General features: G+C 63.2%; 10 protein-coding genes across 10 annotated transcripts; 5 read left to right on the forward strand and 5 right to left on the reverse strand.

The window, feature by feature from the left end:
- Window positions 1-266: 266 nt before the first annotated feature.
- Window positions 267-1,733, forward strand: SHE9 (She9p; the record flags this gene model as incomplete). Its single annotated transcript, XM_076648869.1, has 5 exons — window positions 267-690; window positions 760-1,008; window positions 1,065-1,120; window positions 1,176-1,300; window positions 1,358-1,733. The coding sequence occupies 5 exons, from the start codon at window positions 267-269 to the stop codon at window positions 1,731-1,733; spliced, it is 1,230 nt and encodes a 409-aa protein (XP_076505574.1).
- A 168-nt stretch (window positions 1,734-1,901) lies between these two features.
- On the forward strand, window positions 1,902-7,350 carry JCM10292_004210 (uncharacterized protein; the record flags this gene model as incomplete). The annotated part of the gene is made up of 20 exons (XM_076648870.1): window positions 1,902-2,125; window positions 2,202-2,586; window positions 2,645-2,936; window positions 2,999-3,094; window positions 3,153-3,185; window positions 3,245-3,335; window positions 3,394-3,488; window positions 3,544-3,789; window positions 3,850-3,867; window positions 3,926-4,277; window positions 4,339-4,409; window positions 4,465-4,663; window positions 4,720-5,564; window positions 5,632-5,727; window positions 5,791-5,953; window positions 6,019-6,051; window positions 6,112-6,675; window positions 6,741-6,896; window positions 6,957-7,145; window positions 7,203-7,350. 20 exons carry the CDS (start codon window positions 1,902-1,904, stop codon window positions 7,348-7,350), a joined length of 4,296 nt encoding a protein of 1,431 aa, XP_076505575.1.
- Window positions 7,351-7,509: 159 nt separating this feature from the next.
- UGA2 (succinate-semialdehyde dehydrogenase (NAD(P)(+))) lies at window positions 7,510-9,888 on the reverse strand (the record flags this gene model as incomplete). Its single annotated transcript, XM_076648871.1, has 13 exons — window positions 7,510-7,574; window positions 7,640-7,718; window positions 7,781-7,844; window positions 7,906-8,301; window positions 8,363-8,745; window positions 8,807-8,820; window positions 8,879-8,985; window positions 9,041-9,053; window positions 9,116-9,176; window positions 9,236-9,269; window positions 9,339-9,486; window positions 9,553-9,643; window positions 9,724-9,888. The coding sequence occupies 13 exons, from the start codon at window positions 9,886-9,888 to the stop codon at window positions 7,510-7,512; spliced, it is 1,620 nt and encodes a 539-aa protein (XP_076505576.1).
- Window positions 9,889-10,279: 391 nt separating this feature from the next.
- Window positions 10,280-12,058, reverse strand: HIT1 (Hit1p; the record flags this gene model as incomplete). The annotated part of the gene is made up of 5 exons (XM_076648872.1): window positions 10,280-10,837; window positions 10,895-11,084; window positions 11,145-11,511; window positions 11,572-11,903; window positions 11,967-12,058. 5 exons carry the CDS (start codon window positions 12,056-12,058, stop codon window positions 10,280-10,282), a joined length of 1,539 nt encoding a protein of 512 aa, XP_076505577.1.
- Window positions 12,059-14,275: 2,217 nt separating this feature from the next.
- On the reverse strand, window positions 14,276-15,676 carry JCM10292_004213 (uncharacterized protein; the record flags this gene model as incomplete). Its single annotated transcript, XM_076648873.1, has 5 exons — window positions 14,276-14,947; window positions 15,004-15,120; window positions 15,193-15,315; window positions 15,416-15,493; window positions 15,551-15,676. The coding sequence occupies 5 exons, from the start codon at window positions 15,674-15,676 to the stop codon at window positions 14,276-14,278; spliced, it is 1,116 nt and encodes a 371-aa protein (XP_076505578.1).
- Window positions 15,677-15,787: 111 nt separating this feature from the next.
- JCM10292_004214 (uncharacterized protein) lies at window positions 15,788-17,445 on the forward strand (the record flags this gene model as incomplete). Its single annotated transcript, XM_076648874.1, has 2 exons — window positions 15,788-15,950; window positions 16,004-17,445. The coding sequence occupies 2 exons, from the start codon at window positions 15,788-15,790 to the stop codon at window positions 17,443-17,445; spliced, it is 1,605 nt and encodes a 534-aa protein (XP_076505579.1).
- Window positions 17,446-17,514: 69 nt separating this feature from the next.
- JCM10292_004215 (uncharacterized protein) lies at window positions 17,515-18,892 on the reverse strand (the record flags this gene model as incomplete). Its single annotated transcript, XM_076648875.1, has 4 exons — window positions 17,515-17,632; window positions 17,694-18,439; window positions 18,497-18,749; window positions 18,876-18,892. 4 exons carry the CDS (start codon window positions 18,890-18,892, stop codon window positions 17,515-17,517), a joined length of 1,134 nt encoding a protein of 377 aa, XP_076505580.1.
- Window positions 18,893-19,203: 311 nt separating this feature from the next.
- On the reverse strand, window positions 19,204-20,934 carry JCM10292_004216 (class II glutamine amidotransferase; the record flags this gene model as incomplete). Its single annotated transcript, XM_076648876.1, has 10 exons — window positions 19,204-19,332; window positions 19,415-19,490; window positions 19,554-19,721; window positions 19,786-19,907; window positions 19,968-20,100; window positions 20,169-20,207; window positions 20,269-20,389; window positions 20,472-20,551; window positions 20,618-20,728; window positions 20,840-20,934. 10 exons carry the CDS (start codon window positions 20,932-20,934, stop codon window positions 19,204-19,206), a joined length of 1,074 nt encoding a protein of 357 aa, XP_076505581.1.
- Window positions 20,935-21,828: 894 nt separating this feature from the next.
- On the forward strand, window positions 21,829-24,127 carry JCM10292_004217 (uncharacterized protein; the record flags this gene model as incomplete). Its single annotated transcript, XM_076648877.1, has 13 exons — window positions 21,829-21,837; window positions 21,893-21,933; window positions 22,004-22,369; window positions 22,431-22,490; window positions 22,552-22,707; window positions 22,786-22,956; window positions 23,040-23,177; window positions 23,242-23,311; window positions 23,372-23,462; window positions 23,524-23,611; window positions 23,679-23,717; window positions 23,787-23,925; window positions 23,993-24,127. 13 exons carry the CDS (start codon window positions 21,829-21,831, stop codon window positions 24,125-24,127), a joined length of 1,503 nt encoding a protein of 500 aa, XP_076505582.1.
- A 207-nt stretch (window positions 24,128-24,334) lies between these two features.
- On the forward strand, window positions 24,335-25,906 carry JCM10292_004218 (uncharacterized protein; the record flags this gene model as incomplete). Its single annotated transcript, XM_076648878.1, has 2 exons — window positions 24,335-25,195; window positions 25,259-25,906. The coding sequence occupies 2 exons, from the start codon at window positions 24,335-24,337 to the stop codon at window positions 25,904-25,906; spliced, it is 1,509 nt and encodes a 502-aa protein (XP_076505583.1).
- Between the last annotated feature and the right edge of the window lie 342 nt (window positions 25,907-26,248).

A 26,248-nucleotide genomic window follows, 5' to 3' on the forward strand; every position in this document is an offset into this window, starting at 1 on the left:
TCGCCAGCGCCGCAAGCAGGCCGAGAAGATGCGCCAGTAAACGGTCTTAGGGCCATGCAACGCGACGTATCTGCTTCGAAACCCGCTCTCCTGTCTGCGAGTCGTCACCGCGAGAGACGCGCATGTGATTGTGCCATGCGCGTGTGAACGTGCCACCCCTGAGCATGCATAGGAAAGCCCGCGATTGCGAAGCGGCGAGTGCACCGAGGAGAGCGAGGGGACTTGGCGAGAGCGCGCGTGCGGAAGGTCGCCTTCTTTCGGTCCGCATGACGCTCCCTCGGCCGCTCTCGCAGGGCTGCCGGGCATGCTCAGCAGCTTTGCACGGCGCTGCTAGGCCCTCTGCGCACGTCTCTGCCCGCCCGTTTGCGTCGTCGTCGCGCTGGCGTGACCCCGACTCTTCTCGCCCAACCTCGTCGCCCCCTCCCTCCGAGCCCGACGCGCCCCCAAAACCATCCGAAGCGCTCAACTCGGCACAGAAGCGCCTCGCCGAGGCGCGGCAAAGCGCGCACACGCAATTCCGGCACCTCGTGCAGACGCTCGACTCGTCGGCGCGGAAACAGGCGCACGCGTTCGCCGCGGCGCTGCAGGCGCTCGAGCTCGAGCGCAAGCTCAGGGAGGTCGGGGGCAAGATCAACCAGGCGACCGGGTACGAGGAAATTGAGCGGCTCAGGAGCGGAGTCGGCGACAAGGGTGCGTTCCGCGCATGGCAGTCGCATTCTTTCGCCTCTCGCCTGCTCACGACGGCTCGTCCAAATGCAGAAAAGGCGCTACTCGATGCGCGAGAGAAGGCGCTCCAGCTAAAGCAGGAGTACACCGAGCGCGTCAAGCTCCGCGCCGACTCGCAGCGCGAGGTCAACGACCTCTTGCAGCGCAAGAGCGCGTGGACCGGGCCAGACGTAATGCGCTTCACCGAGCTCGTGCAGCAGGAGCACGAGAACGAGCAGGCCGAGGCGAAGGCCAAGCTTGCGATGGATGCAGGGGAAGAGGCGGTCGAGAAGGGCTTCTCGGGTGCGTGCTCTGCTTGAGCGGCCTCCTATTTATCCCAACTGACCCCTCCTTCGCAGACCTCATGCAGGCGATCTTGGAGCGATACCACGAGGAGCAGGTCTGGAGTGACAAGGTGCGTATCTCTGGGTGTAGAGGCAAGCCGCAGACTGACCCGCTTGCGCGCGCAGATCCGATCCATGTCGACCTATGGCTCGCTTGCCATTACCTCGCTCAACGTCCTTCTCTTTATCATCACTCTGCTCCTCATCGAGCCCTGGCGGCGGCGGCGACTGGTAGAGAATGTCGAGGAGCGGTTCGTCGCCTCTCTCGAATCGCACAGGCTGAGTCGCTCACCCATTACCGCCCTCAGGTTACGAGCCAATGCGCAACAAGGGCACGACGCCACGCAAACGCAGCTCGAGTCACTGCAGAATCTCGTGCAACAGGCGCAGGCCACGCTTGACTCCGTTGCGTCTACAACAGCTGCGCTTGCCGCAGCACCTCCGCCGCCGATTCCGCCGCCCCCGCCTCCGCCAGAAGTGATCGCGATGCCCGAAGGGAGAGCCTCCCAAGACGCGGCCGAGCAGCAGGAGAAGGGGGAGGCAGAGCGCCCGCGCACGCGACCTGAGCGGGTGCGGCAACAGGCGCAGGAGGCGATTGCCGGGCGCGAGACGTGGGCGGCGGGAGCGGCGGGCGCAGTCGGCGGTGTGGTGCTTGCGGCGCTGGTGTCGCTCGCCACGCGGTAGCTTCTGCTGAACAACGCGCAAAGATAGATTCCGAGCCCCCTCTTTTCGGCAGCGGGCCGGCGATCGGGGATGGAGCACGTGCCGAGAAGTCTCATCGCAGTACTCCGTCCGCGTGCCGTTTCGCTCCTCTGCCGCCGTTCTCTCCTCGCTAGAAACCTCGATGCTGCGATGACGGAAGTTTCTGGTGCCGCGCTCGAGTCGCGCATCCTCGGCTCGGCGGGAGGGCCCGCGAAACCGCTCACGAGCGAAGACGCCGCTCGAGGGGAACCCAAGTCATCCGCTTCGACGCTTGAAGGATCAGGCGAGTCCCGCACGGGCAAGAACGAGGACAAGGATGTCGAATGCGGCGACAACGAGGCCGCAAGGGAGCCGGTCAAGGTCAACCACCGATGGTGCGCTCATCTCGTGCGGCGTCTTGCGATGCCATCGTCGCGGCACCGGCTTGCCTGACTGCGAGTGCTCGAGCAGGACAATCTACGACCCGTTCAACTTCTCTGCGCCGCCCCCGCCGCCCGCGTCGATGGGCGACGCGCATACGATCCGCCTCGCTTCCGCCAACTGGCTCTCGCAGCTTCTCTTCTGGTGGATCCAGCCTCTGCTCGTCCTCGGCTACAAGCGCGAGCTCGAGGCGACGGACCTCCCGAAGATGGACGAGACGCGGCAGTCGGGCTATCTTGCCGATAAGTTCGAGCAGAACTTTGCTCGACGGCGACAGGCTATCGAGGGATGGAACCGCGCGCTCGACGATGGATCCTTTGTGCCGTCGCGGTGGGATTGTTTAAAGTGGCGATTGCGCGCAAAGGTCGGACTGGGGTACCGTGCGGACGGGCGGCGCGAGATTGGGCTGTGTCTCGTCTGTCCTGTTTGCCGCGTTTGAAGCGGCGATAATACTGACGGGCAGTCGTCCACAGGCCCTGTCCGACACGTTCTTCTGGGAGTTCTGGTCCGCCGGCCTCTTCAAGATTGTCGCCGACCTTGCGCAGACGACCTCTCCTCTCGTTTCGCGCGAGATCATCCGTTTCGTCCAGTCGGCGTACGCCGCCCAGCAGGCCGGCGAGCCGATCCCTGGCGTCGGTCGCGGCGTCGGCATGGCAATCGGCTTGTTCTTCATGCAAATCTTCGTCACCGTTTGTCAGAACAACACGTTCTCGCGGAGTGGGCAAGTCGGCGTGCTTGCTCGTGCTGCTCTGATTGCGTCCATCTGTACGTAAATTGCTCCACTACCGCTTCAGCGTTGTCTGACGCTCGCCTCGGCTCCGCGATAGACCGCAAGGCGTTCAGGCTCTCCGGCAAGGCCCGCCTTGAGGTGACGAACGCTAAGCTCATGTCGCATATCTCGACCTCCATCTCGCGAATCGAATGTACGCGAGACTACATGATTCTTGCTTGACAGCCCGTGCTGACCTGCCAACTGAACAGGGGCTTCGACTTTCTTCCACTTCAGTTATACCTGTACGTATGCATCGCCTTGTACGGTTCGTTCCGGCTCTGAAGGGTCTTCTGCTCGACAGGTTTGATACAGCTTGCCGAGGTCATCATCATCCTCTGCATTGTCCTCGGCGCATCCGCTCTTCCCGGTATCGCCATCGTGCTTCTCGCCATGTGGGTACTCATTTGGCAAGCTCTGGTGCTGCTCACTCACGTTATGCTCGCATCACAGGCCGCTGCAGACGTGGGCGATGAAGAAGCTCTTCCTCATGCGTCGAAAGGCGCAGATCCATACGGACGAGCGAATCAAGTCGATCTCGGAGCTGCGTGAGTGCGCATCCCTGTTTCTCGTGGTGGCAGTCCTGACCCAGCTATCACCCAGTCAATGGAATCCGTATCGTCAAGTTCTTCGCTTGGGAGGCGCCCATCCTCGACAAGGTCGGCAAATCGCGCAAGCACGAGCTCGGCGCCATTCGCAAGCTTCTCGCAATCCGCACCGCCAATCAGTCGATCGCGATGACGCTGCCGCTCCTGTCTTCGGTGCTCGTGTTCGCTGTGTACAGCTTGACCGGCAATGCCCAGGACCCGGCGCAGATCTGGACGTCCCTGGCGCTGCTCAACCTGCTTCGTATGTTCCTTCTAGCCCGGCTTCGATCCGTTCGCCGAGCTGACCCTGCTGTACCTGTAGGCCAGCCTCTTATGATGCGTACGTGCGCATCCGTGAGATCGAGCATGCTGATCCACAAACTGACTCGCATCCGCAGTGCCCAACTCGCTTTCGACAATGACGGATGCCTATTCAGCGCTCAAGAGTCTCGTCCCGGTATTCACGTCCGAGGAGCTCCCCGAGCACCTGTTTATTCTCGACGAGTCGTCCGGCCTTGCGCTCAAGGTTGATCACGCCGACTTCGTTTGGGAGAGCTCGAAGCCGCCCTCGACGGACGCTGACAAGGGCAGCAAGGGTGGGAAGGGCGGCAAAGGAAAATCCGGTAAGGCCGACAAGGCGGAAAAGTCGCTCGGCGAGAAGAAGCTGGACGAGGACCCGCCGAGCCGGCTCGAGGACATCGACCTGGAAGTGCCTAAGGGCCAGCTCCTGTGCATTGTTGGCAGCGTCGGGTGCGCTGCTGCCTCTTTCGTTCTGCGTAGCACCGTACTTAGAGCATAAAGGATGTCGCAGGTCCGGCAAGTCTTCGCTCCTCCAGGGCTGTATCGGCGAGATGCGACGCATCAAGGGCGAGGTCACATTCGGTGCGCACGCTCCAGATCCTTCCCATCCTCTACTCTGCTGACTGGCAGCATGCAGGAGGATCAATCGCCTATTGCGCACAATCCGCCTGGATCATGAACACAACGTTGCGGGCGAATATCCTCTTCGGCCGCGACTTCGACGAGAGGCGCTACTGGGAGTGCGTGCGCGCCGCCTGCCTACTCGCCGACCTGGATCTCCTGCCGTCGGGGGACATGACGCAAATCGGCGAGAAAGGCATCACGCTTTCTGGCGGGTACGTTGTTATTCATTCCGGAGAGCGCGACGGACACTCACGCCGGATCTCGACAGACAACGTCAGCGTGTCTCAATTGCGCGGACGCTGTATTCGGACGCAGACATCATCTTGTTCGACGACCCGCTCAGCGCAGTCGATGCACACGTCGGCGCACACATCTTCGAACATGCGATCCAAGGCCTGCTCAAAGGCAAGACCCGCATCCTCGTTACACACGCGCTGCAGTACCTGCCACACGCAGATAACGTCATCGTCATGGAGAACGGTCGCATCGTCGAACGAGGCACATTCGACCAGCTCATCTCGGCCGGGTCGTCCTTCTCTCGGTTCGCGCACGAATTCGGCATCGCCGCTTCCTCGACGGGCAGCAAGGGCGACGCCACGACGGGCGAGACTGCTCAACCGGCGCAGGATCCCGCGAAGCCGAAGAGTTCGTCGAGGCCGCTCATGCAGAAGGAGGAGCAAGCAACCGGGACCATCAAGCTTCGCACGTGGAAGACGTGGTTGAGCGCGGCCAACGGCTGGCTCACCGTCCCGCTCGTCATCGTCACCATCGCCCTCATGGTCGCAAGCCTGGCGCTCTCGCAGTTTTCGCTCACGTGGTGGCAAGAATCCAACTGGGGTCTCGGCAGCTCGTCCTACATCGGCATGTACGCCGGCCTGTCTATCGGCACCGCCGTCTTCACCTTTTGCATGGGTGTCGCGACGGTCTGGTTCGGCACGTCCGCCGCGCGCAACCTGCACAACCTCGCGCTGCTTAAGGTCGCTCGCGCGCCGATGAGTTTCTTCGATACGACGCCGCTCGGACGGATCATGAACCGCTTTGCGAAGGACACGGACAGCATCGACGGACGATTGAACGACTCGTTGCGCATGTGCCTGGCGACACTGGCGCAAAGTACGACTGCGGCTCCTGCTCTTTGCGAAAGGTTGCTCCTTGCATGACTGACCGGTCTACCCTGCAGTCATCTCCTCCATCATCATGATCGCGATCGTCTACCCGGTTTTCCTTGCGCCCGTCGCCGCCATTGTCGTGCTGTGCTACCTGACGAGCAACTTTTGTGCGTCCTTGAATACTACATCATGATCGGGAAGATCCAACTGAACAAGCCTTATATTGACAGACCGCGCATCCGCTCGCGCGATCAAGCGGCACGACAACACGCTCCGCTCCTTCCTGTACGCATGGTTCAGCGAGAGCCTGACAGGCTTGAGCACGATCCGGGCGTACGGAGAGCAGGAGCGCTTTCTGAAGGGCAACCAAGAGTACATCGACCTCGAGAACAGGCGCGTCAGGTCCTTGCCCGTCCGTGGCTGGAAGCCATTTCGCTGATCTGCCGCGTCTCTCGCAGGGCGTGGTTCTTGACGCCGGTCAATCAGCGTTGGTGCGCATCCAATCCATTCGTCACTCGGTCGCCGGCAGCCGGCTGATCTGCTGTGTACAGGCTGGCAATCCGAGTCGACACGCTCGGCGCCCTTCTCGTCTTTGTCGTCGCCATCGTTGCAGTCACGGAGCGCACGAATCTGCCGCCGTCGCAGATCGGTCTCGTCCTCACGACCACGCTTGCCATGCAAGCCAGCGTCCAAATGCTGGTGCGCCAAGCAGCCGAAGTCGAAACCCAGATGAATTCGATCGAGCGCTTCGAGTGGTACGCGCACGAGCTCCCGCAGGAAGCGCCAGCACAGGTTGTCGAGACAACACCGCCGCCCGCCTGGCCTGCCGAGGGCGCCATCACTTTCCAAGACGTCGAGATTTGCTATCGCCCCGAGCTTCCGTCCGTCGTACGCGACTTCTCCCTCTCGATTCGAGCGGGCGAGAAGATCGGCGTCGTCGGGCGCACCGGCGCGGGCAAATCGACCATCACGCAGAGTCTCTTCCGCATTATTGAGCTGTCCAAGGGCTCAATCACCATCGACGGTATCGACATCAGCACACTTGGCTTGACCCAGCTGCGTGAGCGACTGAGCATCATTCCGCAAGAACCGCTCCTCTTCGCGGGTACCTTGCGGTGCGTCCTTCCTCTCACACAGGTCTAGACAAGACAGAGCTCTGACACCGTCGGTGTGCATGCAGGAGCAATCTCGATCCCTTCGGTCTCTATGACGACGCCCGGCTTTACGACGCCCTGCGCCGCGCATGGCTAGTCGAACGAACGGCAGGAGTCGATGGCAGTGGCCAAGCATCGCGCTTCACCCTCGACAGTCCCGTGTCGGACGAGGGCGCTAACATGTGCGTGTGGTCTGTCGCATTGTCTTCCAGCTAGGCTGATGCGAAAGCTTGAGCGCGCAGGTCGGTGGGCGAGCGCAGTCTTGTCTCGCTTGCTCGGGCGCTTGTCAAGGACGCCAAGATCGTCTGTCTCGACGAAGCGACCGCGAGTGTCGACCTCGAGACGGACGCTCGCATCCAGGCAACGATTCGGTCCGAGTTCAAGGACAAGACGCTCCTCACTATCGCGCATCGTATTCAGACTATCATTGGGTGCGCCTGCTCTTCCATGAGCTTGTCTATCATGCCGCTTACCGCCCCGCCTGACAGGTCCGACCGCATCCTCGTTCTCGAGAAGGGCGAGATCAATGCCTTTGCGACTCCGGTTGAGCTGTTCGACCAGGGTGGCATCTTTCGCTCGTTGTGCAATCAGTCGAACATCTCGCGCGAGGACATCGTCAAGGCGCAGGAGGCGTAGAGGCAGGCAGTACACGATCTAGATGCGCTAGATCGGCTTCTCTCGGTTGTATCGGGTCGACAGCCTGTATCTCTTTGACTCTCTCTCTTGGGAAAACTGCGAATGAGACTGGGAGCGATACAAGTCTGTACATCCAAATCACGCGAGCGTCTACACAACTCAGTTGAGACCGCCAATGGCTACGAGCTTGATGTTCTGCCAGTCTTGCAGCCCGTACTTGGAGCCTGCGAGCAGGATCCACTCTTTAGTGAGCCAGCATACAGGTGACCAGACACGGGGTGCAACGCACCCTCACGCCCAAAGCCGGACTCCTGCACACCGCCGAAGGGGATCGACGCCTGCGAAATGGCACCGGTGTTGGCACCGACCTGTCGGGCAGAACGAGGGTGAGCACGAGCTCTGCTGGCAAGCAGACCACAGTGGGACGGACCATGCCAACCTCGAGAGCCGCTGCAACGCGGTGCAACCGTGCGATGTTCTCGGTGAAGAAGTAGCTGCAGACGAAAGGATCGTCAATGGCGCTCTCCTGGCGAACGCAAGAGGATCTGTACGCACCCAGCAAGGCCGACCTCGGTGTCGTTCGCAAGGCGGATGACCTCCTCCTCCGTCTTGAAGCGATACAGCGCCGCGAGCGGGCCAAACGTCTCCTCGCGGTTGATGGCGCAGTCGTTGACGTCGCTCAAGACGGTCGGCTCGAAGAAGTAGCCCGGGACGTCGATCTTCTTGCCACCGACGAGGACCTTTGCACCCTTGGAGACGGCCTCGTCGACGTGCGACTGCACCTTGTCGACCGCGGCAGCGTGGATGAGCGGGCCGTGGGTCACGCCCTCCTTGTTGCCCTCGCCGACCTGGAACTTGCGCACCGCTGCCGCGAGCTTCTCCGAGAACTCGTCGTAGATCTCGTCCTGCACGTAGACGCGGTTGGCGCAGACGCAGGTCTGCCCGGATTGCCTGCGCGAGAGAGACTCGGTGAGCGGAGACTCGTCGCATTGCGGTTTGTACCTTCACGCGCCGGAATTTGCATGCGATGACACCGGCGATCGCCTTCTCGATGTCGGCGTCCGAGAAGACGATGAAGGGCGCGTTGCCGCCCAGCTCAAACGACAGCTTCTTGAGCGTCGAGCTCGCCTGCTTCATCAAGATCTTGCCGACGCGCGTCGAGCCCGTGAACGACACCTTGTGCACGAGCGGGTTCTCGCACAGCTCCTTGCCGACGTCGGGTGTGTGCTTCTCCGTCACGACAACGTTGATGACACCGTCGGGCACGCCGGCTTGGCGAGCGATCTCGGCGATGGCGAGGACCGAGTAGGGCGTCTCGGACGGCGCCTTGAGGACGACAGTGTTGCCGGCCGCGAGAGCAGCGGCGAGCTTACGCGTGACCATTGCGTTCGGGAACTGCGAGAGGCGACATGGTCAGAACGCGCATCCCGGGTAGGTCTCTTGAAGTGTGACACACGTTCCAAGGCGTGACTACGGTACGAGGGCAAAATTAGTGATCGAGGAATGATGAAGAAGCGAGATCACGCACTGATTGCGCAGACGCCGACGGGTTGCTTGATCGTCGTGTTCTGCACGCCCTTGACCGCCGAAGGAATCACGTCGCCGTAGTTGCGGACGGCCTCACCCGCGTACCACCTGTAGGATAGAGAATCAGCACTATGAGGCCAGGAGAAGCAGCATTTCGGCGCACGAGAAATAGCTCGCTGCAGGGCAGACGGATAGGTCAGGAACATTGAGCGCCCTTCAGCGAGTCAAGCGAGCGTACCGCCATATGTGATCTCGCCTCGTGCATCAGCCAGAGGCTTGCCGTTCTCCGCCGTGATGATCTGCCGGATAGGCCGGATCAGCTACCAGTCGCGACCCGACAGCGACTTTTCGTAATCACCTGCGCCAGGTCCTCCGAGTTCTCCGTCATGATCCTGCACGAGTGGGGAGATGTTCAGCGCTGCGGCATAGGCCGAGGAAGCGAGCGCGCGAGGAGGACCTACTGGAAGATCTTGGTGAGAATGGCTGCTCGCTCGTACTCGCTCGTCTGGCGCCACGTCTTCAGCGCCTCGTGTGCGTGATTGACGGCCTGTTTCGTGTCCTCGACCGTCATCTCGGGCAGAGAACCGAGAATCTGTCCGTTGCCGGGGTCTGCCGAGGCGGAGTCAGCAACGCGAGCGAGCGCGGCAAGGATCGAGGAACAGATGGAGGACGTACTGACGACTTTGAAAGAGCCACTGCCGCTGCCCGAAGTCCACTTGCCGTTGAGGAAGCCGCCCTCGCTCTTCCAGAGGCTCGGGTTGCTCAGCTGCGGCCGTCAACTGTCGTCAGAGTCTCTCTCGTCGCAGGGTGAGCGCACCGCTGAATGGCCCCAGTCCATCGACGCACCTTGAGCGGAGCTGCGGAGCTGGAAGCCATGCGTGGCGTGCCCATCGAGCGGGTGAGGGTCGCAGTCTGCGTCATGGCAGCGGGGACGCGGGCAGAGGCAGCAAGGGCGGGAGAGGACCGGAGCGTAGCGCGGGCAGTCGAGCGAGCAAGGCAAGTGCGCAGCATCGTAGGGAACGGAAGCAAGGGGCGCAAAGGGAAAACACCTGGCGAAGCGCGCGGCTGCACTCAGCGTGCGCTCGGAGATTTGGGCGCGCCAACACCGCAAGGCGGGGGCAATCCGGGGACGCCCCCTGTTGAGCGCTGCAGAAGCTTTTCTGCCGCTTGACTGGACTCGCGATCAACGGCGATGGCTGCAGGCTCGCGAGTGGCCGCGAGCGAGCGACTGAGAGAGCGGACCCTCACGCGGAAGCATCTTGTACTCTCGGCGGTGAAGACACCGCCTGCTTGCACGGTGCAGACGGATGTTTGAGGCATCGTTCAGATGTACCAGTTCGCAAATGCTCGCAGAGGTCCACGGCTGGGCCCGGGCGTCGCAGCTCGGAGAACGAGAGCTGTCTTAAGTCAGCTCGACAATTTTGGGTCCCGACGGTTCTTCCTCCCGCTTGACCGCCGGGGATTCATCCCCGCCCTCATTCCTCCTCTCCAGCTCCTCCCTCGTCCGCTCGACCGCCTCCTCCCTCCTCTCCTCCTCGCCCTCCCTCGCTCCCGCCTCCTTCTCCGCCTGCTCCGCTATCGCCCCACAGGCGCTTACGAGCCCGCCTTCTGCCGCTGCTGGTGCAGCAAGGAAAGCAGTGTAGAAGACGAGCTTGGCTGACGCGAGCGTGCATTGCTGCCGCTGCGCTTTCGATAGCGGGAGGGTCGTCCGTGGACGGGCAATCAATGGGCGAGAGACGGTAGGGCCGTTGGCGGTACTACCGCTCTTCGCGGAAGACGCGGCCGATGCGAGCGCAGCGGAGAAAAGTTGATGCAGGTCGGACAGGGCGTGAAGGACGGGCGCGAGGGCGTGCGAGGCGAGAGGCGACGAGGAAGTCGGCGAAATGGCAGATATGGGCGCAGGGCGCAGCAGAGCGGCGACGTCACGCAGCAATAGAGCGACAAGGGGAGGAGGCATGCCCTGCAAAGTGGAGATGTGAGTGAAATAGTCCAGAGCAAGGTCCTCAGGCGCGATTACCTGTCCTTCTCGCGCGACGACATATTCCACCGCGTCGTCGAGACTCGCAAACGCAGATGTCGACCGCTCGACGAGAAAAGGGAGGAGGTCGGCAAGGACCTGGATGGCCGTGATGCGCTCGGTCGACTTTTCCGGTAATGACGCGAACGATGTGAGGGAGAAAGTGCGGAGCGTGAAAGAATAGGCAAAGCTGCAAGCAATGTCGCTCAGCGTGCTGTATGATCACAGCATTGTGGCGCTAGACACGCACAGGACGGCCACGACGTTGTGCACCAGCTTTGTGCTGACAATCAGCCTGCCATCCGGGCCTGTCTTGAGTGGCGGAAGTTGCTCCGGAAGCAACACTGGTGGCCGCACTCCTTGCTCGTCGTCTTCATCGTCGTCGCTGTCGGCGAAAGCGTCGGTCGGCGCCCCGCCCTCCTGCGCCGCCTTCTTGCTCGCCTCGCGCAACTCCTTGAGCATCCGCAGCTCCTGCTCCTCGACCCACCACGGCTCGTCGCCCTCGAACTCGGCCTCGACGAGCTTGTTGACCCGTGTGGGGTCCTGCAGAGTCGCCTCGAAGGCGGCTTGTTGCGCAGGCGACAAGTACGAGAGCAGCTGTTCCGGCTCGACGGCGTCTGCAGATGCAAGGAGTGAGCTTGAGCGGAATTGGCGGAAGTACGGTGGAAGGAGCGCACCCAGATCCACTCCTTCTAGTCGCTTCTCCAGCTCCTCGCGCTCCCGCCGTCGGGCCACAGCTTCAGGACTCTGATCCTCCTCGTCGTCCTCCTTCTCGGCGCGCTCAATCTCCTCGAGCTCGCGCTGCTGCTCCTCAAACTTCTGCAGCAGCTCGAGCATCTTGTTCTTCTCGCCTTGCGACTTGCCCTTGTCGGCTTCGAGGTCCTGTACTAGCGTCGTCCGGTCGAACGTCTCGGTGCAGGCGGCATGATCGGGCGAGCGGAAGCATGCGAGCGAGCAGTAGGGCACGTTGCAACTCGGGCAGGTATATCGACTGATCTGCTTCTTGCAGCTGTGCGGTGGTTGCAGGTCAGTCACTTCGCTCGACACCGGGAAAGCGAGAAGAGCGGCTCACATTGCGCATGGCGGTGCATCCGCTGTCGAGACGATCGGAGCCCGCTTTCTGCGCGGCTCTGCGTCCTTTGGCCGCGGTAGACGCAGCTGCATCCTCTGCAGCACAGCGAGTAAGAGCGACGGTGATGAGGACGAGCGAGAGGGAGGGAAGTCAACTTGGGTCGGTACACACCGCCTCGATCCAGCCGCAGAGTTGTTGAGCTGCGGTGCTTGCTACTGTGCGCTGCCGTAGCTGTATTAGCGAGCTTTAGCCCGCTCCGAGCGAGCTTCCCCTTTCATCGCTTGGAACTCTCCATTGCTCGGACACCGACGCCCTCGTGCTCGAGATGAGCGCAGACACAGACCAACAAGTGCGTAGAGACTGCCAAACCGTTCGTGAACACCACTGGACCGGTCGCCATGGGCGGCGCCGCGCTGTCGCCCTTTGTGCCGGACGCGGGCGGTGCAACCCTCCCGGTTCGTGGTTCACGCAGCGTGAATGAAGCTGGCTAATCTCTCTGCGGACAGATCGCAACGCTAAGAGCCTCCCTGTCAGCCTTGCGCGCCCAGCACGCTCGCATGATTGCGCAGCACAACGAAGCGCTGCGGGCCACACAAGCACTGTGTGTAGTGTGGCAAGGGCGGTGGAGGGAAGAGCGCAGGCTGCGTGAAGACGCGGAGCACGCTCTTACGGATGAGGTGCAGCTGCGGCGGGCGCAAGATGTCGCGTTGAACGGGCCCGACGCCAGGCGCACCACCAGGTTACGGATCACTCGCTCTGCTCGTGCGTCCTTGCGCCTCTCCACTTGCTCATTGCTCCCGCCGAACGGGCTTGCTGCAGGTTCGAGCTGCTCGACCCGCCCGACTCGCTCGCACAGCTTGAGCTCCTCTTCCTCCTCGACAGCTGCCGAACCGTCACGACGAAAGCAGCGCTCTACTCGGGCGCGGTCTGGCAAGTCGCGCAGCAAAGGCGCATCAGCAGCGGTCATCTCGCAGCTCTCGCTCGAGCTGCAACTCGCGAAGCGAGAAATGGCTCAGCTCCAGCAGGATTGCGACGACGAGGTCCGGCACCTTCTCGCGGCTCTCTGACTCTCGCGCTCACGCTTGCGGCTGCAGGTTGAGCACCTTTCTGCCGACCTCGCAGTTCGACGCGACAAATTGCGGCGACTCCACACTTCGCTCGACTCTTTGCTCCATCTCGGCAGCCCAGCCGGTGTACTGGTCGCCGCTGTGCCGGTACATGAAGGGAAGACTGAGCTAGATGGTGCAGACCGAGACGAGGAGCATGCGCTGGAAGACGAAGTGCGGAGACTCGAGGCGGAAGTCCGTCGTCCATCCTGCTCAAATTGTGTCAACTCGCGCTGACTGTCCTCGCTGATCATCAAGCTCGCTCTGCGGGACTCGCATGCTCCGAAAGCTCCTCAGGAGAACCACGTCGCGATCTCGTCTGCTCCGCCTCCGGCATTCGAGCTGTTCGTCCTTTTCGACCCTTCAAAGATCGCTTACCTGACACGAGACAGTCTACAGTCCTTCTGCGCTTGACACGCAAGGCGCGGTTGACCACCTCGACGTCGAGGTCGAACGACTCTCCACTCAGCTGAGCGAGCTTGCCAACGAGCGAGCCGCTCTGCTAGGACGCCTGCCGGGAGTGGGTCCAGTCTCGCAGGTGGCAATGACTTCGGCTGACGCGTACGGAACAGTCGCCGCCTTGCCCGCAGGACTCGACTCGATCGGACGCTCTTGTGCAGCGCATTGACGACCTCGAGCACGAGCGTAGCCGGTGCGTGTAGCCTTATAGCCCACCAACAAAGTCGAGACGGGTTAGGCCTGACCTTCTCTGCTTCACTGCAGGCTCGCACGTCTCCTCGCGGCCTCCGAGTTCGAATCAGCCTCTCTCGCCTCGCAGCTCGCCTCAACGCACGCCTCGCTCGACGTCCTCGCCGAGCGCGTGAGCGCGCAGCTCGTCGCGCTCCGGCAGCGTGTGGCGCGCGAGCGGGACGAGAGGAAGAAGGTTGAAGCGCGGCTGAGGGTCAGCAAGGCAGAGAAGCAGATATGCGAGGAGCTACTGAGGAAGGCCTCGAAGCGGACACTCGAACCGGACGAGGCACACCGGTCAGAAGAGGAGGAGGAAGTGCAGGAGGACGAGGGCGGTCATCAAGGTGAGTATGGGAGGGCAAGTCCCGCTGGCTCGGGACAGGCCAGCAGTGTTGAGTAGATCCATATGGACGTATACACGGGATGTTCTTTGTCTTCCGAGTCCGGGCACTCAAGAAAGCTCTCAGCAGGCCAGCCCGAATGACAAGCGTGAAAGGCTAAAGCGCAGTTGCGGCACTACCATCCTGGCTGCTCACGCTGCGGAGCTGCACCCTGCGGCGCCTGATACCCCTGCCCTGTACCGGAACCGGCATTCCCGCCTCCTCCGGCACGTGCTGCGGCGCCAGCTCCTGCGTGCCAAGTACCAGGCGGTGCCTGTGCTCCCCATCCTGGCCTCCCTTGCGAGTAAGGACCTCCCTGCTCGTACACCTGCGCCGATCCGTAGCCGCCCCAGTGTGCGCCCTGCTGCGGTCCGTCAGGTTGCGCCCACGCTCCTCCAGGACCGTACATTCCCGGGTTGTTGCCATACTGCGGAGCGCCGTGCAGGCCGTAGCCCATATGCCTGGGTGGTGGTGGAGCGCCCCAGCCACCTTGTGGATACCGGTACGGTGAAGCGCGCGGGTTGTAACCACCACCACCACTACCACCGCCGTAGTATCCCCTCGAAGACGGCGGCAGGCCCGACGCCCCTCCACTCCTCGGAGGTGGTCTCCACGTCCCGTCGTCGACGAACCCATCGGGGCGGACGTACGCGCCGCCTGGAGGAGCGCGCGGGCGGGGCTGGCGCTGAGCTGCGCCGGAGGGGTTCAGGGGAGCGGCGGCGAGAAGGGCGAGGAGGGAGATAAGGAGGGCGGGGGTGATCTCCGAGGCTGGAGGGAGCGGAGGTAGAGTGATGAGGCGGTCGAAGCCCTGCAGAAGCGAAGGGTGGGCAGGTGGAAGACGAAGAGCCAAGCCAACGAGCGCACCTCGTCTAACCGGGGCTCTTCCCACAGGCCCGTAAATTTGTCCAGCAGCTCGACGGCTAGTTTCGCGTCTCCAATGGTTGGGTGGTTCTGCCGTACGAGCAGGCGTTGGCGGCACTCCTGTAGATCCGCGCGCGGAAGCGTGAGCCGAAAGCTTGGCCAGCCGTGATACAGTAAGGAGACGGGCCGCACCTCCTTACTCGTGCCCATGACCATTCCGTCGACCTCTACGTGCGGGAACTCGCTAGCAATCTCTAGCCAGTGTCTGCGCTGGCCGGCATCGAAGTTCTGGCGGTCGACGACAGCGCTCTTACCCTGTAGCGCGCACGGCACGCGTCAGCCATCTTCTCCACTGCCTCTGAGATGCCGTGCGATCCTCTGCATCGGAGTTGGCGCCGCGAGACGAGCGACGCACTTCCTGCAAGCTTCGGCGGCAGAGCTGCTCGCATGCCCTCCGGTCTCCGAGGTCGTCCTGGTTGACACGGACCCAGTTCTGTGGACGCACGAGTTAGTCTAATTGGGCTCAGGAGGCTGCAGAGTGCGGACTTGCGGGAAGCAGCTTCTCCCAAGTTTCTGAGAGGGTCGATTTCCCCGATCCGACAACGCCTGCGAGGACGACGAGCCTCTGTGGGTGCTGCTGAGCGCCTGTTGGCTGCACCTCTGTGCTCTGCGCCATTCTTCGCTGCGCCAGACGCGGTTGAGGCGGTGCTCGTCTTCCTCATCAGTCCGATCGTTGTTGGTTTCCTTCAACTCGCTCGTCGCTGCCTCTGCTCCTGGACGGCGCGTCATGGGGGACCTGTGGCTGCGTGGAGAGTACCCAATCGGGCCCTTTGCCCAGCAGCCCCCAGAGCAGGCCGTCGCAGATGTCCTCGCAAAGGCTCCCTGGGCTGCCTGGAGCACCTCGCCCGGCGGCATTGGCTTCCGCTACACGCACCTGGACAGGCCAGAAGGTGAGCACAGCTCTGCCTCGACCGGTCCACTGCAACTGACGCGCTTGCAACAGCCGGCACCGCGCTCCTCGCCCTCGTCGCGTCGCCCCACCCTCCCCCCGATGGCCTCCGCTACCTCTACACCGACCAGAACGAGCGCCGAACCTTGACCCGCCACACAGTGCACTGTCCCGTGTCTGTTACCGCCCCGACCCAGCAGCAGCCTGTCCAGGTCGACCTCGAGTGCTTCACCGCCGCGTGCGGACACTTCCCCCCGCTCGCAACCGACCAACCCCTCCCGCCCGGCTCGCCCGAGCGCCTCCTGACGCGCTTCCGCAAGCGCTGGCGCATCGCCAACGGGCAGTACCCATCGCTCTGGTTCTTCTGGTGGGGGCGCGACGAGACGGGCGGGATGGGCCAGGGGTCTGCGCCGACCGCGCCGCACGGGTGGGACAGCGTGCCCGCGCGGCAGTATCCGCTGCAGCGACCACCAAACACGCCAACGAATGCCATCTACCCGTTCCCTGCGCCTGGCCGCACCCCTGGCGCACCTCCAGCAGCGGCTCACCTCGCCCCACAGCAACAGCACCAGCAACAGGTGCAGGCGGGCGCCTCGCCGTACACAGCGCAGCAGCAGCTGGCGGCAGCAAGTGCGAGCAATCCGTACGCGCGACAGCAGCAGCTCGCAGCGCTCGCAACGCAGGGCGCGTCGCTCGGCCTCTCTGGCGCAGGGAGCAGCGCGCTCGAAGCGCGCCAGGCGCAATTCCAGGCGCAACAGCAGGCCATGGTTGCTGCAGCAGCCGCTGCGCAGCAGCAGCAGTCACGGGCGGCCGGGTACGCCGCAGCAGCGGCAGCGGCAGCGGCGGGCGGAGCAGGAGGAGGGTTGCCCGGCTACCCGCCCGGAATGACGCCGCAGCAGATGCAGCAGCAGGCGCAGGCCCAGCAGCAGGCGTACCTCGCTGCGAGCCGCGGGCAGCGCAAGTCTGCGTCGGGCGCGCCGGGGCAGCCTGCACCCGCGGCCACAGCAGCGGCAGCGGCAGCGGGAGCGGGTGCGCAGGTAGCCGCGCCGGGCGGGACCGACGAGCCCGCGCTCTCGACCGACGTCCTCGACCACCTCTCGCCGCGACACCTCGCGATCCACCGCTACGCGCTGCAGCACGACCTGCTCGCGCCCGTGTTTGACGCGTGGTCGACCACCGCGATCCTCGAGGGTCGCCCGCGCAAGCGCGACATGGAGGAGGTGATCCACACGGTCGGGATCTCGCGCTCGACGGGCGAGCCGCGCGGGGTCGCCGTGCCCGGATTCCACGCGCACGACGGCGTGCTCGCTGGGTTGGGCACGAGTGCGGCGAGGATCGCGGTGCGGAGCGCGATGGAGCAGGGCCCGGACAAGACGTCGAGGCCGCTCGAAGAGCGCAGGAAGGCGCTCGAGCAGATCCTGCAGGAGACGCAGAGGAGCATCGAGCGCATGGAGAAGCAGCATCAGAAGCGGATGGCGCCGACGCTGCCAGCTTGATCTCTCTATCTTCTCTTCTTCTCCCGGTATAGACAAGTCGCAGTAATCTTGTTGTTTCTAATGCACCGTCTACGACGAGGGCGGTGGGAGAGCGAGGTGCCCAGTGCCAGACTGTTGCCGCTCGATCGCCTGCACTTCCTGTGCTCGCTCGAACGCCTGCTCTCGCCTCATCTGCTCGACGCGGCGCCTGTGAGATTGAAGACGGTCAGATCAGTTCGCGAAAATTAAGTGTGCTTGCATGAACGCACTTGAGGGCTTCGCGCTTCTCGTGCCCGTTGAGCTTCGCCTCGAGCCTTGCCCGCTGCAGGTTCGCCGCCGCATCCTGGTGGCGCTTGTCGTACACCCTCGGCATCCATGCTGACCCCGCCGCGCCGCTCGCCTGCAGCTCCTCGGGCGTCATCTCGCTCAGCAGCTTGCCCTCGCTCCCCGGCAGGAACGGGTCGACCCCCGCCGGGACGGTCGGGACGGCGTACCACGCCGAGAGGGGCGTGACGAGGAACGTGACGAGCGCGAGCGCGAGAAAGATGGCGCCGTTCTTGCCAAAGACGCCCTCGCCCTGCCAGCCCGCCGCCGCGTCGTTCGGCGCCATGCCCGCCGCCGCGCCGCCGCCGTCTTCCGGGCGGAAGTGCGGGTTGTGCGGGTCGCTCCACGTCGAGGACCATGTCCAGTGGTCGTAGACGCTCGCGGGCCGGCGCCCGTGCGTCATCGGTCGCCCGCGGCGGAAGTGGTACTCGGCTGTCGACTGCGACCAGGGCGACGCAGGTCCTGCGCCGCCGCCTCCCGCGGCCCCACCGCCCCTCCCTGCCCACCCATAGCCCGAGCGGAGGTAGGTCTCGCGCCGTGCAGGGTTCGACAGGAGCTCATGCGCAGCGACGATCTGCTTGAACTCGTAGTCGGGATCGCGTGCGGGAGCTTTGCCCTTTCCGGTCGACACCGAAGGGTCGGGACGAGGTTGTCGATCAGGGTGATAGATTTTGACGAGCTGGAGGTAGCGCTGCGCTAACCGTGTGAGCGGGTGCACAAGCGGAAGAGGACAGCGAAGGAAACGAACCGCCTTGATCTCCTTTGGCGTCAACGGCTGGTCCCGCTTGAAGTGGAAGATATCGAACGGAGACGGATTCGCGCCCTTTGGGAACGGGAACGGGTTGTCGGCGACGGTTGCGTGCACAGAAGCGGACGAGACGAAGGTTCGGCGACAGGTGGGGGCGGATCGAGGCGACAGTCGCCCAAGCGCAGCTGATCGTGGTGCAGCCTCTCCCCGACGACAGAAAGTCGGCGACGGGCCTGCAGCGGGACCCAGGGCGCTGCGAGGTTCTGCGGCGATAGTCCGGGGACGAGCGATGCAGGTCGAGAGAGAGCGCCGGGGAGGAAGGGGAACTGGCTGCAGCTGCGCCCGCCGTTCCGGCAGCGCTCTCCTGCAGCTGCAGCACCGCAGCGAGCTCGACATCGGCGGCGCAGCGATGTTCTGACGGCGAAACCCCGACCTTCGTCGTCGAGGCGGAGTGCAACGTCCTGGCACGCGACTCCACAGCGAGCCCTTGTATCTGCGCTGATTGTCGGAGCACAAACGAGTCACTAGTCAAGCCTGTGATTCAACCAGAAATCGCAAAGAGCGACAGTCACTCTCGTGTCCCTCGCTGTTTCCTCGTCGACTCGCTCGCCCAAGCGGGCAGAAGCGTCCCGAACGGCCGGAAAGAGTAGCACTAGTATGGCAACAACACAACGACTGGAAAGCAAGGAGGGAGAACGCCATCACAGCTACTTGACCTCGACCGCCTGCGGACGCTCCCACCGATAGCCTTTCGCGCGGGCAAAGCCGTCCGTCCGATGCGCGTTGACCGCGGGCTGGAAGAACTCGTTGACGATTGGGAAGCGGAGGAGGTTGTTCTGTGAGGGCAAGAGCGGAAATGGGATGCATGGGAAGGTCAGCCAGGTGGCGTAGCAGACGGACTAGAGCGCGCGAACGCACCCGAGGAGTGATGACGATGCAGCTCTGACTCGGAATTTCAACCCAGTCGGCACGCTCGAACGTGAGCGGCTCACTCCTGCAGGACACAGATAACAAGTCAGTCTCGGGTCCGCGAGCCCATGAAACGGGACGAACGCACGCGATGAGCACAATCTTCTCGCGCTTGTCCGTCTTGTTCATCTTGAATGCACCTGGCTCGTACTCCTCGAATGTTGAGCCGGTCGAGAAGAACAGGGATGCGGCCTCTTCTGTCGCCGAAGTGATGTACCGCGTGGCGACGACCGAGGTGCCGTCCGAGATGCAGAAGCTGGAGACAAACACCGTCATTACAATGCTGTGACACGAGAGAAAGCGCGCATAGAGAGACGCACTTCATCAGGGAAGGGTCGCTTGCGCCGGCTTCCTTCGTGTACTTTGTTAGGAGCTGCACTGTGTCGAGCATGGCCTGCCGCAGGATTGCGTGAGGAATGGTCGCCGTTCGCGGGTTGACGAGCTGCATACCAACTGGCTGGTCAGCTCTCGACCCGCGCCGCCAAGACGAGACGGGGCGCACCTTAGAAAGCTGCTCGAGGAAGCAAGCGAAGGCCCACTCGCTGTCCGTGTTGCCCTGCGGCACGGCGAAGAACTCGTCCGACAAGTCGTTCTGGAGTCTTCGCTTAATTCGGTGGAAGTCGGTGATGCAGCCGCTGCAAGAAGCGTAAATTGTTAGCTTCGAGCGTCGAGAGCAGGAGGGGAAGGAGAGCGGGAGACGCACTTGTGCATCCAGACAAGATTTGCGTACGTCCAAGGGTGCCTGTGTTGCGCGCAGGTCAGCTTCATACTGGTCTGATGCGCAAGTATGGCGGGGGACTTGCGTGTTCTCCTCACTAAGAGCACCCGTCGTGGACGCGCGGACATGTGCGAAGACGAGGCTGCTCTTGATCTTGTCGGCGATGCGATGCAGGTTCTGATTCGACCATGCGGGCGTGATGGAGCCTGGATGCGTACACGAAGGGGAAGTCAGCAAAGCGGAAGCAGGGCTGAGCCGCCGAGGTGAGTTGGCGAGAGGGCGACTCACGGAAGACGCAAGGCCCAGGCGTTGTCTCGTCCTTGTCGGTCGAGTACCAGCCTACTCCGAAACCGTCTGCGTTGATAGAGCTGAGTGTGTATAGGAGGGTTCAGTCAAGGCGAAGGCCGGAGAGGAAGCATGGAGCAACAGCCCACCCGGCGTCGAGGCGCAGCCGTGAGTCACTGGCCTGGTTGATGATGCTGTGCGCAGGCTTTGTGAGGAGCTGCGCGAGCTGGATCGGCTCTTCTGCCTTGACGACGAGCAGCCTGGAATGCGTCGAGCGAGGTCAGCGAAACTCGCGTGCGGTGGTCTCGTTCGACTTGCCTGCACATGCTCTGTAGTGGAATAGGCTATCACAGCTCAACCGAAGCTTAGACTGCGCTGGCGAAGACGGGACGAGGGCGGAGAGATGCGACGGGCGGTGCAAGCGAAACGACGTGATCGACCACGCATTTTCCGCAGCGACCACCATTTGCAGAACAAGCTACAAAGGAAGCACAATGATGAGGCTACAAACTGGAAGGCGGAAAAGTGCTTGCTTCTTTCCGTCCCGCAAGAAGATACATTTTCGGCACCTCTCTGCGATCAAACTGCGCCCGTCCGTCGGTCCTGACCAGCCCTGTCACCGCCGGGTCGCGTGCAAGATCATGATCTGCGACACAAATGGGCCGAACGACGGCGCCGAGCATGGCACCAGTTTGCAGGCTCCGGAAGGACCGGCAACTACGACGCAGCAACCAGGCAAAGATCAGGTGGCCTCGAACCCATGGCACGCAATTGTCCGGTAAGGTGAAGCATCCGAGCAAACAGTGCGAGGCACGAGGGATCAAAGACTAAGGCGAGTCGCGAGATCCAGTTCGGCAACTTGCGACAGAGCAGGCCAGAAGAGCAGTTGCAGACCGTCCCTCGCGCGCTGCCGAAATCCAGGGCCGGGCGCCAGGCAGCAGGCAATGTTTTCGTGTCACCGTCGTCCGGGCATTGGAGTGAGGGGATTTCTGCGGCTGCAGGCGTCGTGTCACGAAGCAGAGCCACGAGGCGGGACGAACGGACACCAGCAGGAGGCGGCAGCTGTCAACGTGCTTGAAGAGGAATTCCACTCGAAGTCAGTTCACGCGAGCAGCCAGCGGTCCGCACGAGCAGTCACAAGCAAGGATGGAAGCGTGCCAAGTCACCAGAGCAAGACGAAGAGCAGGAGGCAAAAGCGGGATGCGCGGCAAGCGTTCGCATCGGTGCGCCGGCAGCAGTGTACAAGCTCAGGCAGGTCCAACTGCTCTCCGGCTGAGAACGAGGAGAGGGTCCGAGGCGAGGAGAGCGAAGGTAGCGGTTGCTCCTCAACGACACGCCGCTCACCGCCCAGAGCTGCACAATGAGCGACGTGCGTCTTCCGGAAAGCTCACAGGACTCTGAAGAGCTGACTGTCGCGCCCGCAGACTGCCTCGAGGCCCGGAGACGCCCGCTCGGAGCGTGCAGGGTCCGTCCCTCGCCTTTCTCCCGCTGCAGACCGCTCGAGGGACTAGTGCTGACCTGCGAGCGCACGACAGATCCGTACACTCGCACCGCTCCCACGACTCGCGCCCGCGCGACCGCGACGACGCCGACTCGCACCGCCGCCGCCGCGACGAGGACCGCGCGTTCGAGCGCGAGCGCGAGCGTGAACGAGAGCGCGACCGTGAGCGGCGCTACCGCGGCTCGTCGCGCGATCACGAGTACGACGATCGCGGCGGGGGCGAGCGCAGGCGCAGCCGTGCGTACGACGAAGAGGAGGAGTACTACCGCTCTTCCAAGCGCCGCAGGAGCAGGAGCCGCGACCGCAGGGACCCGCGAGGCCACTATGACGACTATGACCGCGAGCGCGATCGCCGGTACGATGACCGCCGCTCGAGGCGCGAGCCTGAATACGACGATCGGTGCGTCGGGCCGCAACTGTCTGCGTTGGCTGCTGAGTGCTGACTTTGCGCGTCTACGCAGCCGCCGTCGCCGCTCGCCGAGTTACGAAGCGCCCCGCCGCATGCGCAGTCCGAGTCCCGAGTAGGCTGGCTGCCCTGCGTTCTCTGCCGTCCTCTCCGCTGACATTTCTTTCCCCCTGCAGGCTCTCTGAGGAGCAGCGCGAGATGCGCAGTGTCTTTGTCTCTCAGCTTGCTGCCCGTGTCACAGACCGCGAGCTTGGCATTTTCTTCGAGAATTACGCCGGCAAGGTGCGCGATGCGAGGGTCATCGTCGACCGCATCTCGCGCAGGTCGAAAGGGTGCGTCGCTGCGTCGACTGGCTCAACCCCTGTTCTGACAGACATGAAGCTGACTTTGAACATACCCGGCGATTGCAGAGTCGGTTATGTCGAGTTCGTCGAGTTGGAGACGGTGCAGAAGGCACTCACGCTCTCGGGCACAAAGCTTCTCGGCATCCCTATCCAGGTGCAGTACACTGAGGCGGAGAAGAACCGCCAGGCTCGCGACGGAACCGGTGCCTCGGGTTCGGGCGGACCCATGACCGGCGGGTGCGTCCTGCGCATTCCTCGTTCGAGTCCAGGCCGGCTCCTGTCGCAAAGCGATGACTGACTCGGCGGTGGCGCACAAACAGCCTCTACGTCGGTTCGCTCAACTTCGCCTTGACTTCCGATGACATCCGTGAGGTCTTCCAGCCTTTCGGCGAACTCGAGACGGTCGAGCTCCACAGGGATCCCGCGACGGGCAAGTCCAAGGGCTACTGCTTCGTCAAGTGCGTTCCCCTCGCACTCTGTCGTCGCGAAGAGCGCTCGCTGACACCGCTCCCGATTTTGCAGGTTCAAGAAGCACGAGGACGCTATGGTGGCTATCGAGAAGATGAACAACTTCCCGCTTGCCGGCCGTGAGGTGCGTTGAGCAGCTTTCCAGGCGTCTCCTCGAGCTCTGACTGACGCGTCACACATGCAGATCAAGGTTGGACTCGTCGCTGACCGCAGCGCCACGTTCAGCCAGCACCTTGGGCAACAGGAGTCGCAGCTCGAACGCGAAGAGGGCGGCAGTGCGTCGCCGCTTGCATAGCCCAGACTCTTCCATGCGCTGACGTCTTAGTGCCCGCGCAGCCGGCAAGCTCGACGCCAACGCCCGCATCGACCTCATGCAGAAGCTCGCCCGCATCGACCGTCCTCCTGACCTGCCGCCCACTCCCATGTGCGTACCTTCGACACATCTTGTAAGCGAATCCGGGGTACTGACTCATCGGTGGATCCACCCGCAGGTTCCGCCCTAACATCCCGCAGAACATCACGCGCAACGTGTACGTCTCCATCTGTTTCTAACCGACAGCGACGTTCTCGAGTCTGACTTCTTGTCTCCGACTCTGCAGTCTCATGAAGAACGCGTTCAATCCGGAGGAGGAGACTGAACGCGACTGGGATCTCGAGCTCGCAGACGACGTCAAGGGCGAGTGCGAGGACAAGTATGGCAAGGTCCTCGACATCTACGTCGTCAAGGAGTCTTCCGAGGTGCGTCACGCCGTGCTCAGTCGCGCGCCATCAGTCCCACTGACAAGCATGTGCCGCTTGTGTGCAGGGCGAGATCTTCATCAGGTTCGAGGCTACGGACGCTGCCACCAAGGCGGTGCAGGGACTGAACGGACGGTGGTTTGGCGGCAAGCAGATTGCGGCCTCGCACGTCGGCGACTCGCTGTTTGACGCCAGGAAGTGAGCAACCGCGTTCATCCCGGTGCGCTTTTGCCTCGTTTTCCCTCGCATGGTTCGACTGTTCTCTCTTCTCGATTTCGCAATGCTATCCGTTCAGTGTTCACTTTGATCTGCGAGTCGCGTGAATCCGAGAGAGCGAGACACTTTCCGGCTACGTCGGCTGAGCGCGCGTCCGGCCACCTGATTCTCTCGCTCTCGTCACGCTCGCGCGATGAACGGGACAAGTTCGAAAGCGTCGAGCTCGACTGCAGAGCTTCGCCAGCGCTACAATGCCGCCACGCGGGCCTTTCTCGTGCGCGACTACGCGCTGACGGCGTCTGCCCTGCACGATGCCCGCTCGCTCGTCGCGCACGTCGCGCAGGGCGCGTGGTTCGATGCGCTGCAGCAGGGCGTCCCCCCGCCGCTCGACGTCACGCTCCGCCGCAAGCTCGACGTCCTCGAGCTGACGTTCCTCGCGACGGTGCGGTCGTCGCCCGCGGCTCTCGCGCCGTCGCCTGCGCTCAAGCCGCTGCTCGAGCTCCCGAGCGACAAGCTCGTGCAGACACTGTGGAGGCACTTGCTCTCGGGCCAGCACAGTCAGGCAGACCCGGCAGAGGGAGACGGCGACATCCTCCCCTCCCCACAAGCCGCTTTCCTCCATCCTTCTCTCGCCGTCGCGCTCGCACTGGCCGCGCTCAAGCTCGAGCAGCCTCTCCAGGCCAAGCACGTCGTCGAGGCGTGGTTCGGCTCGGTCAGCGAGGAGGTCGAGCGCATCGTCTTCGACACGAGCGGCGAAATCGACTGGGCGGGCGAAGGCGCGCGCGACTTCGCGCTGGACGCAGTCGGCGGGCGGGGCGCGAGTGCGCTCAGCGGCTCGAACATGCTCAACGGCGCGGGCGCAGGATCCGATCAGCCTGCCGCGGCAGACAAGACGGCCGAGTCGCGGCGGCAGCTTGTCGCGGCGTGGCTTAAGCTGCTCGACCTCCTCGTATTGCACGTCCTGCCCAAGCTCGGTGAGTGGGAGGCTGCGGGCGACTTTGTCCGGTTGCAAGGTGTTGAGAACGGAGGCTGGGTTCCCGATGAGCGGGTCGAGGTGCGTCCTGGGTGCTCTTTTCGCCTGCAGAGCATTACACACAACCTAGCGCTTCATCGACAGGCTGCACTACACCGCCTGACCGAGCTTCAGCAGGAGGAGGCGCACACTGCAGCGCTCCGCGCGCAGCGCGAGCGGGATCTCGAAGCCGCGCGCACCGCCGCCGCTGCGGCTTCGAGCGCGTCGCAGAAGCGCTCGTCCCGCCGCAGCGCGTCGTCCGAGAAGGGCAAAGCGCGGGCGCGGGACAACTCGCCGACCGAGTCGGACAAGTCGGCCGGGTCGTCGCCGGGCAAGAAGAGCCGGAAGGGTGCCGGAGGGCAACGCGGCTCGGACTCGTCGAGGGGCACGTCGGCGCACCAGACGCCTCGAGCGTCGCCTCCGCTGACTGCGGCATCGGGCAACTCGGGCGCGAGCGGGTTCGCCGGTCTGCGCGACTCGCTCGGATCGTACCTCGCTCCTCGCTCGACCTCTGCCGCCTCCCGCACTCCGGCCTCTCCCGCTCGCTCCTTCCTTTCCTACCTTCAGGACCACTACTCGACCGATCCGGTCCGCCTCCTCAGCATCATCTGCTTCGTCTTTGCGTTCGTCGCGTACGTGCGGCGGCGGCGCGCGAGGGGCGAGAAGGGGCTCGGCATTCGCGAGGCGATGAAGACGGTCGGGGCAAAGGTCTTCGAGACGGTGGGTATGGTGATGAAGGTAACGGCGATGTGAGCGGAGGGCTTGTAGGGTGTTGCGGCTTTGTTGTATTTGTCGCGATGACGTTTGACTGCATCACGATCTCTCTCACTGGCACCGCTCTTCTCGTTTCCGACAGAACGCACACTAGATGACACACTTCTCGCCGAGGAGCGGAAGAGAGGCGCAGGTGACATCAAGCGCGCCGTCGTCTTTGATGCGCATTCGCGACTGGCGCACGACACCGTACATGCCGTCTTGTCGAGTTTCGTGGTATATGATGCCACGCCCCTGGGACGATTCACTGCTGTCAAAGTAGCAATATAGCGCAAGAGCGTAAGGGCCTTCCCGAGCGACTTCTTCATGAAGCCGGGCCTG

The sequence above is a fragment of the Rhodotorula paludigena genome (assembly GCF_050403205.1).
Source record: "Rhodotorula paludigena JCM10292 DNA, Rt_paludigena_JCM10292v1_ctg19, whole genome shotgun sequence".
NCBI lineage: Eukaryota > Fungi > Basidiomycota > Microbotryomycetes > Sporidiobolales > Sporidiobolaceae > Rhodotorula > Rhodotorula paludigena.